Below are 15,273 nucleotides of genomic sequence, written 5' to 3'. Positions count from 1 at the left end.
TTGACAATTTTTTATCAGTTTCCGTTTTAGTTTCCTCGTCAGAAAGTAAGAAACAGAATCTCTGACAAAGTTCTTGAAGATAACAGCGACATAAAAATTTGTGTACATTTATTTGCAGACTATAAAAAAATGAATGATTGTCAACTATCAGGTAAATAATTGCATTATATCACATCAGGTTTTATTGAGTTTTCTTTCAACGGATAATTTGATTGCTGCATTAACAGATAGTGAAATGTGTTGGGATCATGTTTGTGCTTCTTTTGAAGTTGCCTGAAGGCCTTATCTAACTTATGCTTCTAAAACAAACTTATTAGGTCTGAGCTAACTTACGATTCTAAAACAAACTTATTAGGTCTGAGCTAACTTACGATTCTAAAACAAACTTATTAGGTCTGAGCTAACTTACGATTCTAAAACAAACTTATAAGGCCTTAGCTAACTTACGATTCTAAGACAAACTTATAAGGCCTTAGCTAACTTATGATTCTAAATAAAACTTATTAGGTCTGAGCTAACCTACGATTCTAAGACAAACTAATAAGGCCTTATCTAACATATGATTCTAAAACAAACTTATTAGGTCTGAGCTAACTTACGATTCTAAAACAAACTTATAAGGCCTTAGCTAACTTACGATTCTAAGACAAACTTATAAGGCCTTAGCTAACTTATGATTCTAAATAAAACTTATTAGGTCTGAGCTAACCTACGATTCTAAGACAAACTAATAAGGCCTTATCTAACATATGATTCTAAAACAAACTTATTAGGTCTGAGCTAACTTACGATTCTAAAACAAACTTATAAGGCCTTAGCTAACTTACGATTCTAAGACAAACTTATAAGGCCTTAGCTAACTTATGATTCTAACACAAACGTATTAGGTTTTAGATAACTTTAAATTCTAAAACAAACTTATAAGGCCTTAGCTAACTTACGATTCTAAGACAAACTTATAAGGCCTTATCTAACTTATGCTTCTAAAACAAACTTATTAGGTCTGAGCTAACTTACGATTCTAAAACAAACTTATTAGGTCTGAGCTAACTTACGATTCTAAAACAAACTTATTAGGTCTGAGCTAACTTACGATTCTAAAACAAACTTATAAGGCCTTAGCTAACTTACGATTCTAAGACAAACTTATAAGGCCTTAGCTAACTTATGATTCTAAATAAAACTTATTAGGTCTGAGCTAACCTACGATTCTAAGACAAACTAATAAGGCCTTATCTAACATATGATTCTAAAACAAACTTATTAGGTCTGAGCTAACTTACGATTTTAAAACAAACTTATAAGGCCTTAGCTAACTTACGATTCTAAGACAAACTTATAAGGCCTTAGCTAACTTATGATTCTAAAACAAACTTATTAGGTCTGAGCTAACCTACGATTCTAAGACAAACTTATTAGGCCTGAGCTAACCTACGATTCTAAGACAAACTTAAAATTATTAGGCCTGAGCTAACCTACGATTCTAAAACAAACTTATAAGGCCTTAGCTAACTTACGATTCTAAAACAAACTTATAAGGCCTTAGCTAACTACGATTCTAAGACAAACTTATAAGGCCTTAGCTAACTTATGATTCTAACACAAACGTATTAGGTTTTAGATAACTTTAAATTCTAAAACAAACTTATAAGGCCTTAGCTAACTTACGATTCTAAAACAAACTTATCATTAGGAATTAGCTCACTTGCGATTCTAAAACAAACTTATTAAGTTTTAGTTAACTTACGAATCTAAAATAAACTTAATTAATTTCTGGAAAATGTCATCTTGATGTTCTCACATTGGCGACCTGGTCGAGTGGTAAGCGATTCGGACTCTAGTGATAATAGTTTCAAGTTTAAACCCTGTCCGCATTCCTCCCCTAAGTCATACATGGTACTTGGACTAAGATTTATTTCTCTTCCTTTGGGTCGAAACATTTGAAACTTCTAAAACAAGGGAGCTCATCCCCTGAAAAGTTTTATTTTGTTCTCTTGTTTTATATTTGTGTAATTGTAGCACTCTAATCCCCCAGGGAACAGCGATTACATTGCCAGCCATCTAGATGCTTTACGTCAAAACTGCTCTAAAATCGGAGACTGCATCAACAGCATTCGCTCCCAGGAGAGCACTCTAGCTGTTCTGGGCAGAGACTACATCAAGCTTAATACCATTTGCCAGTGAGTAATCTTCATTAATGAATATCTACATTTTATTTACTGTGCCATCTACCGTTATGGATTCTTAAAATAGTTGATCGATAAGAAACTAAAAAAAAACAACGAAATAGACCTACACATATGAAAAATACATATAAAGTATACTAGAATATATATCACGTCACTCTGTCTGGCACACATTTTCTGTTCAAATAAAATAGTAAGCAATCATATTTTGTTTGGCAGTGAATAATATATAGGGATCGAACCCACGCCATTTGGATTTGTTAGCGCGATGCTCTATCTCTTAGATATCTTGCCACATTGACATTAGAGAAATTTTACCTTCATTTAAATGGTTCAATGTTTTACATCGTGCTTTTTTTGTTTTTACCAACTTCCATTTTTTTGGGAACTTTTTTTTACAAAGCTCATATTAACTCTCTCCGTCTGGTAAAAGTGGGTACATGTTATTTCCCCCCACACCCATTCTCGGATCAAAACTGAAACTTTGTACAAATATTAATTGGCATAGACAAGACATGGATAAAAAAAAATTAACCCATTAGTCAACTAAATACAGGTAATTAATTATTTTGTTTGATACCGACAAGGGAAATTAATCCTTCAGAATGTACATATATGGCTTAATATGTAGGGTTTGATCCCCTTATACAATTGTTCACATTATTTCTCCCACACCCATTCTCGGATCAAGTTGAAATTTTAAACAGTTATTTACTGTACCCTCTAAAACATGATCAAAATTAACAAAAAAAACTAACCAATTAGTCGATTAATTATTAATACTTTTTTTTGTGTTGTTGTTTGAAATCGAATAAGGGAAGCAGCTTGAGAGATTGAGAGATTTAGTTTCAAGTGCAAAGTTTGAGTTCTTCCCCTTAGATAAACCTTTTTTATCGTGAGAGTTTGGAGCTATGAGAAAAGTGTAAGCTGATAGAAAGAATTGTAAAATGGGTGGGGAAGCAGATTTGAAACTTTCAAAACGACCTGAAACAATTCGTTTATTTTTTAATGAGATTGTACTGTATTAGATAGGTAGAATCGATACATCTTTCTAGACATATCTCCCCTTCTACAAGCAAAAAACGGTAGAACATCATAGGGCAATTTTGCATGCTAAAGGAGGATTGTAGTTTTTTTCATCATAGATGAACATTCCATTATTAATCTTAGGAAAAAAAAAGTAAAGTTCCCCTTTTCAGGCCATTTGTTTCTTTGGCAAACGGTTAACAAGCAGGGTGTCATGTGGCCAGCACAACGACCAACCGTCTTTACTTTCCCCAAATAAAGTTAGGTACCCATTAGAGTTGGGTGGAATCAGGGGCGCCCTAAAAATCCCGAAATTAAAAAAAAATTCCAATCATCACTGAGATTCGAACCCCAGACCCCAGGTTCGGGGGCCAAGCATTTAACCACTCAGCCACCGCGCCTCATAAAGTAGAGTTTCCCTTTCAGACCTTAGGATCTATATGACATATGATGTTAAGGTCATCTGTTTCTATAGCCAACGGTTTACGAGCAGGATGTCATGTGGCCAGCACAACGACCAAACACGTTTGCTTTTCCCCAATTTAGGTACTCATTAGAGTTCAATAAACTGAAATCATGTGATATTTCAAAGTATCGATTTATTTACAGGTAAAATATGTACAGAATAAAATTTACGATTTAGATATAAAACAGGTTTTAAGCGTTTAATGCATAGACATTTTTTGTTTGTTTTAGATGATGTGCGTACATAAAAAGATACCTTGCCCCCCCCCCCCCCCCACACACAACTAGCTTAAGTTATCTTTTTCTCTTTGGTTTTGAAATCTATTCGCTCGGTCCCTATTAAAAATCTTTTTTACTGCACAGATTTATCTCTGGAAGCAAAACTAGCCATTCTTCCAATGTCAAGGGTCAGTGCACCGCGGAAGTCCGCCAAGACATATCCAAATATTTAGAAGAAAAAATTCAGCTAGAAATAAACAATGGCGGAGACTGGGCGATGATGGAGAAATGTTTGTCTCAAGAGAACGTCAACACTACCACACTCAGCAAAGTGGACACAATATGTAGGTAAGTGCACTCACTAATGGGCTACAAGCTTGCCTTTGTAGGTCTATGTAGATCTTTGTAGGCCTATGTAAGTCTTTGTAGGTCTATGTAGGTCTTTGTAGGCTTATGTAGGTCTTTGTGGGTCTACTTCAGGGATTCTCAACCTGTGGGTCGCGACCCTTTTGGTGGTCGATTGACGATTAGCCAGGGGTCGCCTAAGACCATCGAAAAAATGAATTGTTTTTCTCCATTCTTCTATTGCTGTGTGTGTCTGTGGAGGGGGGTCGCGACAGAGTGGGGGGTTGTAAAAAGGTGTCGCCGAGCCTTAAAGGTTGAGAACCGTGTCTAATTGAAAGTGAGCAGAAAAAAATGGAAACTTCGAGTTCAGGCTGTAATATAGTGTTGGTCTCTCCCAGTCTTAGAATGAGTTGGATTCATAGGGCGTATTGAATGTCTGAGTGTTAGCTGTAGTCGGAACGATGTCTCCCACACAGCAGTTCCTTTCTCCACCCAGCTGTTATAAGAGGGAAATATTTTAGAATAGACATAGCTTCAAAACACTGTTTGATTGCGTTGATCCTGAGAAAATACTAGGCTCTATCCGGGAGGCGGGATTGACTACTAAAATTTGAGTTGAGCTCGGGCAAAGTATAAATATATACAATTAACAACAATCTTGAGCGTTTACCTTTTGAAGATTGATGACTGACTGGTCGTGTGGTATGCGCTCTTGACTTTTGTCTCGATGCTCCCGGGATCGAGCCCTGCCTCCACCGCCGTTCTGTGGGAGGTTGTTGGCTAGGATGTAAAACATGTATATAATCTTCAATTTTGAAGGAACATCCGAAACACGCGAAACAAGACCAAAAAAAAAATGAATGTGTGTCGTCAAGTATCAAGAATATTTCCCTAAAGGTCAATTTTTATTCACCACCACCCCAGGTTGGCTGAGACCCAAAGTGAAATCTGTAAAGATATGGGAAATAAACTTCACGGGACTGTCCAGAACTTCTTCACACATGAACTCCAAGATGCTCTTTGTTTGTGTAAAAAAATACATGCAGAAGGTGGGTCTGTTTTTGTTGTGCAAGGCAATTTTTAAAAAATAAATTTTCATTGAACTTTAGCTTTGGGCAAAATATAGATTAGAATTTGATTACAAGGTCTAAAAAAGCACACAAATTATGACATGGTTAAGTAAAATGCTACGCTGATCAATACTTCAGTGGGTTTTTTTATACAGTGTACATCAAAAGCTTATACCGGATACACCTAATAGCTTGCTATTTATTAATGAGAGATTTCATAAGTGGACTATACAGTAGTAATCTAAGCAAATGTTCACAGTGCACACCAATTTGATTCACTTAGCGAAGATTTGAAGCGAATAAATGAAACATAAATTTCTAAATTTATCTAAACAATTTTAGAAAGCATATTTTTCATTGAATATTTTTTACACCATTTTAACACCTGGTTTTGCAGTAAATTCTCAACAATGCCAACTGCAGCCGAGTACTAGAACAAAAAAAAAATCCGGATATAATTGCATTACTAACTGATCTTTATGGAGGATGTATAACTGCGGTTGTACATTGGATTAAATATTGTTAAAAGTTGTCATAATCTCAAGAATTATTAATATATTAATAAAGTATTTGCAGTGCAACATAAGCTATAGTTTAGGAAACCCACTTCCCCCTTCCCCAATGGTTCTAGGGATATTTTCAATCCATCTTGAAGAGAGAGCAAAGGAAGATATATCTTTGTTATTTACAAGTGGGACCATATCTCAAATAGCTTTGGGTCTTATCAAGTCTAAACCCGGTCCTGAGTATTTGTGTTCGAAGCACAAACAACAAACAAACTAAAAAAAAAAACAACTCAATAGTAAGCTCAGTGTATTATTTCATCTTTTTTTTCTTCAGAAAGTTGGCAGATGACAACTGTGTACATTTCTGTCGGAGCAGTACTTTTGTTCTTTCTCATTTGTTTGGGCATTTTCTGTGGCCTTAGAAAACGGAAATTCCGTAAGAAAATGTAAGCGCTTGGTTTTGTTTTGTTTTTAAATTCATTTTCTATTTCCATTACAATAACATACAAGTCAAACAAGGGAACAGGTTCCCCGAAATACAACACGATCAAGTTGTAAGTAAGTAAAGTTCCCCTTTCAGACCTCACGATCAAGTTGTAAGTAAGTAAAGTTCCCCTTTCAGACCTCACGATCAAGTTGTAAGTAAGTAAAGTTCCCCTTTCAGACCTCACGATCAAGTTGTAAGTAAAGTAAAGTTCCCATTTCAGACCTTGCGATCTCTAGGACAGATGACGTAAAGATCATCTGTTTTTGTGGCCAACGGTTAACGACATGGGTGTCATGTGATGTGGCCAGCACAACGACCAACCGCCTTTACTTTTCCCCGACTAATGTCAGCTACCCATTAATCCAGAAATTAAAAATCCCAGTCTTCACCAAGATTCGAACCCGGGACCCTCGGTTCAGAAACAAAGCGCTTTACCGCTCAGCCACAGCGCGTCAAAACACGTTCAAGCGGTCGATATAAACAAGCAATTGTATATTGTTCAGTTTTATTTAGAATGTTCAGTTTTATTTAGAATGTTCAGTTTTATTTAGAATGTTCAGTTTTATTTAGAATGTTCAGTTTTATTTAGAATGTTCAGTTTTATTTAGAATGTTCAGTTTTATTTAGAATGTTCAGTTTTATTTAGAATGTTCAGTTTTATTTAGAATGTTCAGTTTTATTTAGAATGTTCAGTTTTATTTAGAATGTTCAGTTTTATTTAGAATGTTCAGTTTTATTTAGAATGTTCAGTTTTATTTAGAATGTTCAGTTTTATTTAGAATGTTCAGTTTTATTTAGAATGTTCAGTTTTATTTAGAATGTTCAGTGGCATAACAAAATGTACTGCCGAGGACAGGCGACGTAAAGAGGATGGTACTTGGGATAGCCCATTATACAAAATTTCTCTTGGACTGAAGCGCACTATTCAATTTAGTGAACGAAAAATCGCGTATCAAATGAAAACTATTAAAGGCAGCACTGGCCCATATTAGTATGTTAAAACATTCGCTTTGCTTACGTCTGCGGTGGGCGTGATCCATCTTCGTGTTAAGTAGGACATCTTGCCGCGGACCATTTTTAAAATTTTTTTTTGTCACACAAAAAGTTGTCAACATACCAATGTACAACAGTCTGGAGAATTTCGACCACTTTAACATGAGAAAGTAGAGAAGAATCGCGTTAGCGGAGACGTTCTGAAAATATCTTCTTCAAACACTTTTGATTAGATATTGTTGAAGACGCCGCTCACAAAAGGATGTACATTTTAAAAGGTCATTGGAAGATGAAAGATCATAAAACGACGTTCATAATATTTGAATTTGTTGATTCTAATGTTAGTTTAGTTGGTTAGTAGCCAAAAGTGGATTGATAAATATCAACAATGAAAATAATTTTTTTTCCTTTCGAAAAAAAAAATTAACCATCCGATTTCCCCTCCCTTTTGCTCCCCCCCCCCTCACCCTAAAATGACTAGGGAGTGTGAGTCTGTGTGACACAGTGTGGCAAACGCTGCAATACATAATGACAATTTTGCAAGTATAAAACTAATGTAGGGAACTCAGTAATGGATTTTATTTTAAAGAAAGATGGTATTAATGAATCATTGTTCATGTTTCAGGTCAACAAAGCAAGAATATCATATTTACGATGAACTAAACAGTGAAATTAAAGTAAGTTATATATCTAGGGTTAAAGTTGGTTTGTATACAGGGAAGATGTTTGTATATCCATTTGTTTCTGTGTTTTGTATTTTGTATGCAGGAAATATGTTTCGATATCGATTTGCTTATGTGCTTTAGTTTGTATGCAGGAAAGATGTTTCTATATCGATTTGCTTATGTGCTTTAGTTTGTATGCAGGAAAGATGTTTCTATATCGATTTGCTTATGTGCTTTAGTTTGTATGCAGGAAAGATGTGTGTATATTCACCTGTTACTGTGTTGTAGTTTGTATGCAGGGAAGATGTTTGTATATCAATTTGTTTCTGTGTTGTAGTTTGTATGCAAGAAAGATGTTTGTATATCCATTTGTTTCTGTGTTTAGTATTTTGTTTGCAGGAAAGATGTTTCGATATCGATTTGCTTATGTGCTTTAGTTTGTATGCAGGAAAGATGTTTGTACATCCATTTATTTCTGCGTTGTAGTTTGTATGCAGGGAAGATGTGTTTATATCCATTTGTTTCTGTGTTGTAGTTTGTATGCAGGGAAGATGTGTTTATATCCATTTGTTTCTGTGTTGTAGTTTGTATGCAGGGAAGATGTTTGTATATATCTTTCTCAACAAAGAGAGTCCATTATTTTCTTTAACTAAAGTTTTTACAAATCTTAAATCGGTCTATTTACTTTTAGTTTTGCTCTAGTCACCATTCTCTACTCACTAATCACTAGCTTCTACCTTAGTCATGGTCCTCACCACTCACGTAGCGACTATGGATAATCTTGGTGAGATGAATGCCTGGGCATTAGCTGTGGTCGGAACGATGTCGTCCAAACACCAGTTCCCCCACCCCCTCCACGCAGCTGATGTATCCAAAGGAGTGGCAAGTGCAAATACAGGGATTAGCAGCGTCGCAGGCTCTGCCAAGTTGTAGCACTGAGTGCTGCAAATGCTGATAGATCCCCGGCTCCTCATTTTTTTCCTCAGGGTTAACTCCCCAAAGCCTTTCCCGTGATTGGGTTTAGCCGCAAGGCAGCAGAGGTTTTTATTCTGAGTTTTCCTTCTCCTAGATGTGTAGCCACCAGTAGCTAACGAGCCTCCCTTGTCCGAAGCTTACTGGTTTAGGCGCCAGTTATTCGCCTCCGCCCCTTTTCCTGTTAGTGAAAACAGTTCCGCCGGACTTAATATCTGGGCCACACGCGAATACCAGAAGTTAGTCTGGTTGTCAGAGGCTATTTGAGGTGCATGCCATTAGGAAGCATTTTATAGATAGTGGAGTGTTTATATCCATTATCACTTACAGCAATGACAATCTTTCGGAAGTGAATGAATGAATGAATCTCTAATAATTCTGAAAAGCGTAACAGAATTGTAAAAACACTCTAATTTAAAGTTACTGTGTATACAAAAGAAATTCTTCATTATTTCTTTTCCATAAATGCCTCTTGCAGTTCTATCTTTCTAAAAGGTCTTTAACATGGCCAAACTAGGCTAAATCTTTATTAGGACTCAACAAACACCAACATGGTCCAACAATGCTTAATATTCATCATGATTAAACAACATGGTCAAACAGTACATAATCTATATCATAATTAAACACCATGGCCAAACAGTGCCTAATCCATATTATGTTTAAATAACATGGCCAAACAGTACCTAATCTACATCATGATTAAGCAACATGGCCAAACAGTGCTTGATCTACATAAAACTTGTTTCCGTTTGTAAAATGTTTGTAAAATGTTTTACATGTTTAGTATGTTCCTTCAGAGTTCCTAGCCCACACATCCCACAGGACGACGGGGGAGGGCTGCTTGCAGGGTATGAACCCGGGTCCATCAAGAAGTCCAAACGACAGTCGAGCACGACCACTCAGCCATATTTTCTTTATACCATACCTTGGTAATTTATCCTGATACTCGGTCCACCTATCTAGTTTATCTTACACAAAAATACACCCAATGTAGCTTACACTGTTGTAATGAGCACACAATATGTTGCAGCAGCTTGCTGGTGAACAAAGGCCCTCTATGGTCTCAGCCATGTCAGAGTTTAGCACTGGAACCATAGCTCCAGATGAAGGCAGCCGCTATGCGAAATTATTTTTCCCGGAGATTGAGAGGGTCTGTAGAAGTCAGTGGAAGTCTACCATACGAGATTGCAGGTAAGGTCTGGTGGTTAATTCATTTTCTATAAATGGAACGATGTTATTTTTTAACTCTTTCTCTCCGTAATTATTTACCATATTCTGGTGAAATCAACGCTGGTATCGTCAGCTAGGAGAGAAAGAGTTAAAAAGGAAATCAAATATAAAAGAAGTCTAAAAAGTGATTTTCAATAATTGTTTCTAGTAAATTACTTTCTTATTTTAAAATCCTGAACAACCTATAGGCGATATTTTTGAAAAAAAAAAAGGCCTTTACATAAATTTGTTTTAAGTTGACGGAACAATTTGATATCGATAATTAAACTATACTGACGTATTGTACAAGAATATGAGTGTAATATATGAGTCAATGGTGCGATTTCAAACAATCATTTGACATAATTAATTTTTTATAAAACAATATCCGGAACAACTTTATAGTTAATAAAATATAAGTCAGTATATGCAACGTGGCCATGTGGCCAGTACAACGACCAACCGCCTTTTAGTTTTCTACAACTAATGTCAGGTACCCATTAGAGCTGGGTGGACTCAGTCAGAGGCACCCAAAGATCCGGAAAATAAAGATCCCAATCTTCACCAGGATTCGAACCCGGGACCCCCGGTTCGGAAGCCAAGCGCTTTACCGCTCAGCCGATGTTCACATCATTATCTGCTATTCTCCTACCAACTTTGCAGACACCCTTATCCTTAGTATAATGTTTCTATGAAGGTATTTAACTGTCCTCAGGGTTGTGGCCACGATGGCTGGCAGACCTGCAGGTGATCTCACGTCCATTGCATTTTGTGAGCACTGCCAACTGGAACATGCCGTGGAAACATGCCAGGGTGACTACGGCGTCAACTTTCCGCAAGGACAGCCTCGTTTAGAAAGCCTCGACTTCTGATCACAAGAACGATTTATTGGAAGAACGCTGCTCTCAACTAGTTTACTAGGAGTGCAAGCATCATTTTGAGAGATATTGGAATGAATTATATTTGTAGTGTAGGATCTTTATGTAACAAACATGAATCAAACTCTGGTGTTGTAGGATCTTTATGTAACAAACATGAATCAAATATGTGTTTTATGATCTTTATGTAACAAACTTGAATCAAACCTGTGTGGAAGAATCTTTTTGCAATAAACATGAATTAAACTTGTTTTGTATGATCTTTATATAACAAAAATGAATCGTATCTGTAATGTAGGATCTTTATGTAACAAACATGAATCAAACCTTTCCGCAAGACAGTCTCGTTTACAAAGCCTTCTGATCACAAGAACATATTATTGGAAGAACTCTGTTATCAAATAGTTTCATAGGAGTGCAAGCATCATTTTGAGACATATTGAAATGAATCATCATGAAGCAGGACGTTTTGGCGCAGCCATTTTGGCGCAACCGTTTTGGCGCACGTGACGTTTTGGCCCAAAATATTTTGGTCACATAATTTACATTCATTGTATTATTTATTTAAAAAGCATGATACATATCTATGTTTTGTATGAGTGTCTTGTGTTAAGACGAATGTTTTATGTACAGAACAAGAGATATTTGTGTCCGTTATTTTTGGTATTTAAGTTTGTTATTTAATTATTGTTAGATCACTCACTAACATTACACAAGACCAGGCAGCCATTTATACTTCACAACATGCGTGCATAAAATAGTCAAAGTTATTAAAACTTTTTTTTTCGCGTGTGTGTATGTGGGGGGGGGTATATTGCAGTAGTGCATATAGGACAGGCAGTACAAAACCTCCTCTTTCTGCCATAATAACGTAGATCTCTTAGAATATAGAAGGGGTGATTCTGAATGTCCCATCCAAGTAAAGCTTTTTCATTTGACTGCTCCAGCTGCCATTGGATTCTCTACCGAATTGTGAAATTCTTGTATTTTCCCTTTTATCCCGAGTCATACAAAAGAAACGTTTTCTTTCAGCTTAGGTGAAACTATAGTTTTGGTATTCTAATGGAACAGTCAGAGTTGACTTATGTTTAGGTTGTGGAAGAGCTTCTTACATTTCATGTCTTCTCCGTTGAATTACTTTACGTAAAACGTGTTTTCTTGGGCAATTTCGCATGCACTAAAGTTTCCTGTAGAGCGCTGTTTACGATACAAGATGGGATCTCTGTGGAAGAAGCAGCCCTCTTTTTAATTGTTGTTAAAATAGAGGCAGCCTGAAGTTGTGCAGCATCACTTCCATGGCTGTGCTGGTCTAATTGAATGGAACAAGGTCTTTGTTTACAGCATCACTTCCATGGCTGTGCTGGTCTAATTGAATGGAACAAGGTCTTTGTTTACAGCATCACTTCCATGGTTGTGCTGGTCTAATTGAATTGGAACTAGGTCTTTGTTTGCAGCATCACTTCCATGGCTGTGCTGGTCTAATTGAATGGAACAAGGTCTTTGTTTACAGCATCACTTCCATGGTTGTGCTGGTCTAATTGAATTGGAACAAGGTCTTTGTTTGCAGCATCACTTCCATGGCTGTGCTGGTCTAATTGAATTGGAACAAGGTCTTTGTTTACAGCATCACTTCCATGGTTGTGCTGGTCTAATTGAATGGAACAAGGTCTTTGTTTGCAGCATCACTTCCATGGCTGTGCTGGTCTAATTGAATTGGAACAAGGTCTTTGTTTACAGCATCACTTCCATGGCTGTGCTGGTCTAATTGAATGGAACAAGGTCTTTGTTTGCAGCATCACTTCCATGGCTGTGCTGGTCTAATTGAATTGGAACAAGGTCTTTGTTTACAGCATCACTTCCATGGCTGTGCTGGTCTAATTTAATTGGAACAAGGTCTTTGTTTACAGCATCACTTCCATGGCTGTGCTGGTCTAATTGAATTGGAACAAGGTCTTTGTTTACAGCATCACTTCCATGGCTGTGCTGGTCTAATTGAATTGGAACAAGGTCTTTGTTTACAGCATCACTTCCATGGCTGTGCTGGTCTAATTGAATTGGAACAAGGTCTTTGTTTACAGCATCACTTCCATGGCTGTGCTGGTCTAATTGAATGGAACAAGGTCTTTGTTTGCAGCATCACTTCCATGGCTGTGCTGGTCTAATTGAATTGGAACAAGGTCTTTGTTTACAGCATCACTTCCATGGCTGTGCTGGTCTAATTGAATGGAACAAGGTCTTTGTTTACAGCATCACTTCCATGGCTGTGCTGGTCTAATTGAATGGAACAAGGTCTTTGTTTGCAGCATCACTTCCATGGCTGTGCTGGTCTAATTGAATGGAACAAGGTCTTTGTTTGCAGCATCACTTCCATGGCTGTGCTGGTCTAATTGAATTGGAACAAGGTCTTTGTTTACAGCATCACTTCCATGGTTGTGCTGGTCTAATTGAATTGGAACAAGGTCTTTGTTTACAGCATCACTTCCATGGCTGTGCTGGTCTAATTGAATTGGAACAAGGTCTTTGTTTACAGCATCACTTCCATGGCTGTGCTGGTCTAATTGAATGGAACAAGGTCTTTGTTTACAGCATCACTTCCATGGCTGTGCTGGTCTAATTGAATTGGAACAAGGTCTTTGTTTACAGCATCACTTCCATGGCTGTGCTGGTCTAATTGAATTGGAACAAGGTCTTTGTTTACAGCATTACAACGCCAGAACTTCTTAGAGCGGTCTGCACTAAACCTATCGAAAACATAGAGATATCCTTCATGCAAAATTTTGTCTTTTCCTCGATTTGACTGGACTTTTTCCATTGTTTATACAGACTGCCATCAGGTTTAAAAAAAAATAGAATAGAATGAAACGGGGAAAGTTTTGCCAGTCTTTCAGCGTGCAGGACAAATGATTAGTGAATGTTCCAAACTATTATGTTAACCGCTGTGATGCGGACGTTATTTGTATTCTAGAGGACTTGCGTTTTGTGCCCTCTATTATGCGGATGTAATTGTATTCCTATACATTGGAGTATGTTTTCTTTGTGTAACTACTATGAAGTGAAATATATTGTTATTAATGAATAAATCTCATATTTGTCTGGTAAAGATGGACTCTAGTCTTTGTATACAATTCATGTTTGTTACGTGTTAAGTGGACACACGAACCCAGCATTCTACAGCATGTTACACATCAGCATATTACAACTAGAAACAGATTATCGTCTTATCCGTCAGAGAGGAAAGGGTGGAGGAAAGAGTTTATACAAAGAGTAAAATGTGCCCAGAAAAGAGGGGGCGGGATAGGTGTCACAGGCAATGACCATTCCTAAGGATATGATCGCCAGACGCATGACGCCAACGACCAGTGCTCGGTGCTGGTCTTGTCTTGATTTGTTGGACTTGACCTGCGTCAAGGGGAGATGTGTCACTCAAATCACCCTTACCCAATTTCTTAAAATATATCTTTTAAAAGTATCTTAGCTTGTTCGGATATTAATATTCTTTTTTTAAAATGTCTTTTGGAAAGAAATCAAACAATGTCATCCAGAAATCATATATAATTAAAGAGGAGGGGGAGCATGTCATTACCATTCAGGAATCGGACTTATTATATATTCATGAAATAAGCAAAACATTAAAAAAAAAAACAGAAAAAAAAAGTTCCTGAATGTTATAATTCATACTATACATACACTATTATAGCAGAGTGAAATAAACATTGTTATAAAAGCTACGCGGTAATTAAACTATCGTCTGATGATATCTCGCGCCAAAACGTCCCCTGCGCCAAAACGTCTCGCGCTAAAACGACTGCGCCAAAACGGTCGCGCCAAAAAAACGGTTGCGTCAAAACGTCAAGTACCGATATTTGTAGTGTAGGATATCTATGTAACAAACATGAATCATATCTATATTGTAGGATCTTTATGTAATAAACATGAGTCATATCTGTAGTGTAGGATCTTTATGTAACAAACATGAATCAAATCTATATTGTAGGATCTTTATGTAATAAACATGAGTCATATCTGTAGTGTAGGATGTTTATGTAACACACATGAATCATATATGTAGATAGGAATGTTGATTTAGTCACAAAAGAACATGCCAGAAAATGCAAAGTGAAAAGAAAGCTGGATGAGAGAACGAATCTAATCAACAACGTTCAAATATCGAATCTGGACGAGATATTAAAGAATGAAGACTGAGCTCTGAGAACGGGTTTGGGGGAGGAAAGAAAGTGAGAATAAAGAA

General features: G+C 36.8%; 1 protein-coding gene across 2 annotated transcripts; it reads left to right on the top strand.

Moving 5' to 3' along the window:
• Nucleotides 1–11,274, top strand: LOC106054657 (uncharacterized). 2 transcript variants are annotated; one of them, XM_013210744.2, is made up of 8 exons: nucleotides 1–151; nucleotides 2,036–2,180; nucleotides 4,041–4,244; nucleotides 5,166–5,290; nucleotides 6,152–6,263; nucleotides 7,923–7,974; nucleotides 9,971–10,128; nucleotides 10,862–11,274. In XM_013210744.2, exons 1-8 carry the CDS (start codon nucleotides 130–132, stop codon nucleotides 11,016–11,018), a joined length of 975 nt encoding a protein of 324 aa, XP_013066198.2. In that variant the 5' UTR covers nucleotides 1–129; the 3' UTR covers nucleotides 11,019–11,274. The 2 variants fall into 2 exon arrangements, with proteins under 2 accessions (XP_013066198.2, XP_013066125.2); XM_013210671.2 differs by having other exon boundaries at nucleotides 2–151; nucleotides 9,968–10,128.
• The last annotated feature ends 3,999 nt before the right edge of the window (nucleotides 11,275–15,273 follow it).

Source organism: Biomphalaria glabrata, chromosome 2 (genome assembly GCF_947242115.1).
Source record: "Biomphalaria glabrata chromosome 2, xgBioGlab47.1, whole genome shotgun sequence".
Taxonomy (NCBI): Eukaryota; Metazoa; Mollusca; class Gastropoda; family Planorbidae; genus Biomphalaria; species Biomphalaria glabrata.
The sequence above is the reverse complement of the archived record's forward strand: the minus strand, read 5'-3'. Positions and strand labels throughout refer to the sequence as shown.

Excerpts from the sequence above, each read along its gene's own strand:
- LOC106054657 (XM_013210671.2), top strand. The coding sequence starts at position 130 with ATGAATGATTGTCAACTATCAG. Across the intron at positions 4,245-5,165 it reads AAAGTGGACACAATATGTAG|GTTGGCTGAGACCCAAAGTG; the intron begins GTAAGTGCACTC and ends CCACCACCCCAG. Across the intron at positions 10,129-10,861 it reads TCTACCATACGAGATTGCAG|GGTTGTGGCCACGATGGCTG; the intron begins GTAAGGTCTGGT and ends AACTGTCCTCAG.